The 2,500-nt window shown below is 39.4% G+C and overlaps 1 protein-coding gene across 6 annotated transcripts in view; it reads right to left on the reverse strand.

Annotated features, from left to right (window-relative positions):
* Window positions 1-2,500, reverse strand: part of LOC113813592 (uncharacterized) — a gene marked incomplete at its 3' end in the record, with an annotated part of 8,920 nt that overhangs the window by 1,329 nt on the left and 5,091 nt on the right. For 4 of the 6 annotated variants that reach the window (XM_070117307.1, XM_070117304.1, XM_070117305.1 and 1 more), the window contains 1 exon segment: window positions 1-1,360. This exon segment is cut by the window's left edge and continues 899 nt beyond it. In XM_070117307.1, coding sequence (XP_069973408.1) covers window positions 1-1,222 — 1,222 coding nt within the window. 6 annotated transcript variants of the gene reach the window in all.

The raw sequence follows: 2,500 nt of genomic DNA on the forward strand, positions 1-2,500 counted from the left end.
GTCTTGTAGTTAGCAGAAGGTGAAAGACACCTGTGCTCTTTGGCATCTTATCCATCACAATTTCCTCTACTAACTGTCTAGAAGCTTTGTTTAGTTCATCCAGTCCATCGAGAATTAGAAGAACTCTGAGTGCCAACACAGATCGCACAATGTCCTCATTTGACATGGAGTAAGAAGCACAAGGCATGAGCAAGTTTAGCAACTCAGCAAAGTTTGTAACAAATTTGTTCTTGCATTCAGCATACAAGACAATTTCATAGTTCTCTAGATTTTCAATCTGTGGGTGAGATGTGGGGGACATCTCAGCCCACTCTGCCAGAATGAGTTTTCCAAATGTGCTCTTCCCTGCACCTGCCTCCCCTTCAATTACTATTATGTTGGGCATCTCTCCCTTTTCAGTCTTCTGCACTAGCACAGATTTGTAATCAATGTGAGTTTGACTTTGTGCTTTATCTTCCATTATAACTTCCAAATTTGTGAAAATGGCTCTCACTTTAAGCGTCTCTTTGCCTGATATGAAAGATGCTGGGTCCACGTTTGTCTGGCCCTTTATTTTCTCCTTTACCTCTACCACTCCACTGTTTTTTATATAATTTTCTAAATGCTCTCTTAGCTCTCTGATTTCATCTTGGTACTTGTCAGCATCTACAGGCAGGCCTGGTGCATTCTTTATTTTTTCAATATTGGCATTCATTCTTTTTACTGCGTCATCAATTATTGAGGCTGGGATAGAGTAGCGGCTGCCAGCAGACTCGTATCCCTTCTCCAACAGACTTTGCAGGTTTACAAGCCAGTCAATCATAGCTTTCTCATCTGGAAGTTCCAAACCATGGGCAACACTATTTCTCTGATCTTTAATCATACTACAGTAGTTCTCAAGTTTATTACCTTTAGCTTTCCATTTGTCAGTTTCATTGGGAGGTGCAACATTTTCACAAGCATTCCTGATGACAGCATGAAGTAAACTTACATCAAATGTTTTTCCTGAAGAGTCAGCAACAATCGTCTTTCTCATATCAGCATTGAATCGGTTTTTGTAATCTGATTTTTTTATGCCTTTGCTCATCAGGTACTCCTCAACTGTTTCCTTTTTACCTTTGGGACATCCTCTCTGAAATACAAACAGGAGGAATGCTTTTCCTTCACAGGAAATACATTTGAACACCTTCAATAGGCGGATGTCTCTTTCATCCAAGCCTCCAGGACTAGGGATTGATGACATGGTGACCAGATTATCATTTAACAGCAATAGACAAATTTCGTGTGGAGTAAGGTCTACTTTTAATATCTTTCTACTGTTTCTGAGTCACTGTATTTCCCACCATCCACTCCAAAGGCTGCACAGTCCATGTTTCAAAACCTGTGAGGGACAGAGAAGCAATTAACATAAAAACACTTACTATTGAAATTGTTTCTAAATCCATAATTTTACCAATAACATTATCATTAGAAGATACTGATCACTTTTCATATACATACATACATAGACAGAGAGAGAGAGAGAGAGAGAGAGAGAGAGAGAGAGAGAGAGAGAGAGACAGAGAGCGAGAGAGAGAGAGAGAGAGAGAGAGAGAGAGAGAGAGAGAGAGAGAGAGAAATGTTTCTACACACACACACACACACACACACACACACACACACACACACACACACACACACACACACACACACACACACACACACACACACACACACACACACACACACACACACACACACACACACACACACACAAGTATGTGTGTGTGGATTGGTGTACTAATTCCTGACATTGCTCTTCAAGGAAGTGTGCAAATTTCCAACTGGACAAGCACAACTGATGCCAAGTCACTAACAATATACCATGCCATCAAAAAAGGTATTGAACAGTAGAGACACAGATGTCTTCTCTGACAGACAGGGTGCACTCTTTAGACTTGAAGCATTTGGTCCATAAAACATGGTAACTATCAATACCCTTCACCAAATTTCTAGCCTATCAGAGCAGGGTACACAAATGTCACAATAATGGATACTTTCTCATATAGGAATATCAACCTGTGACAAGGTAAATCAGTTAGCAAAACTAGCACTTTCCCATTAAGAACTATATTATGCAATACCGTTTCTATCATTCAAATGAAAAAACATGTTATCAGCTGTCTTCGAGATAATGAGGGCCAGGTACCGACCACCGAAAAATGAAGAATAGTGGACATTGTACCATCTGACATCATGAACGTATTGTATGGACATGTAATATTGACAAAACTTATAGTCTACAATGGAATATCTCAGAGACAGGCTCCTCATATGATATCAATACACTATACATTATGTACAGGATGGAATTCTCAAGGCAAAGCTAGTTATGTATATCTCCTGTAAAATGTGCAAGGCACCCAAGTCGTATAATCTTATACATTTAATACTTAGTTGCTCAATAACTGCATTCTACCAATCAAATAGCACTGTCCAGAGACCAGCACTTATAGATCATAATAATTTTATCATAGACACT

Source organism: Penaeus vannamei, chromosome 40 (genome assembly GCF_042767895.1).
Source record: "Penaeus vannamei isolate JL-2024 chromosome 40, ASM4276789v1, whole genome shotgun sequence".
NCBI lineage: Eukaryota > Metazoa > Arthropoda > Malacostraca > Decapoda > Penaeidae > Penaeus > Penaeus vannamei.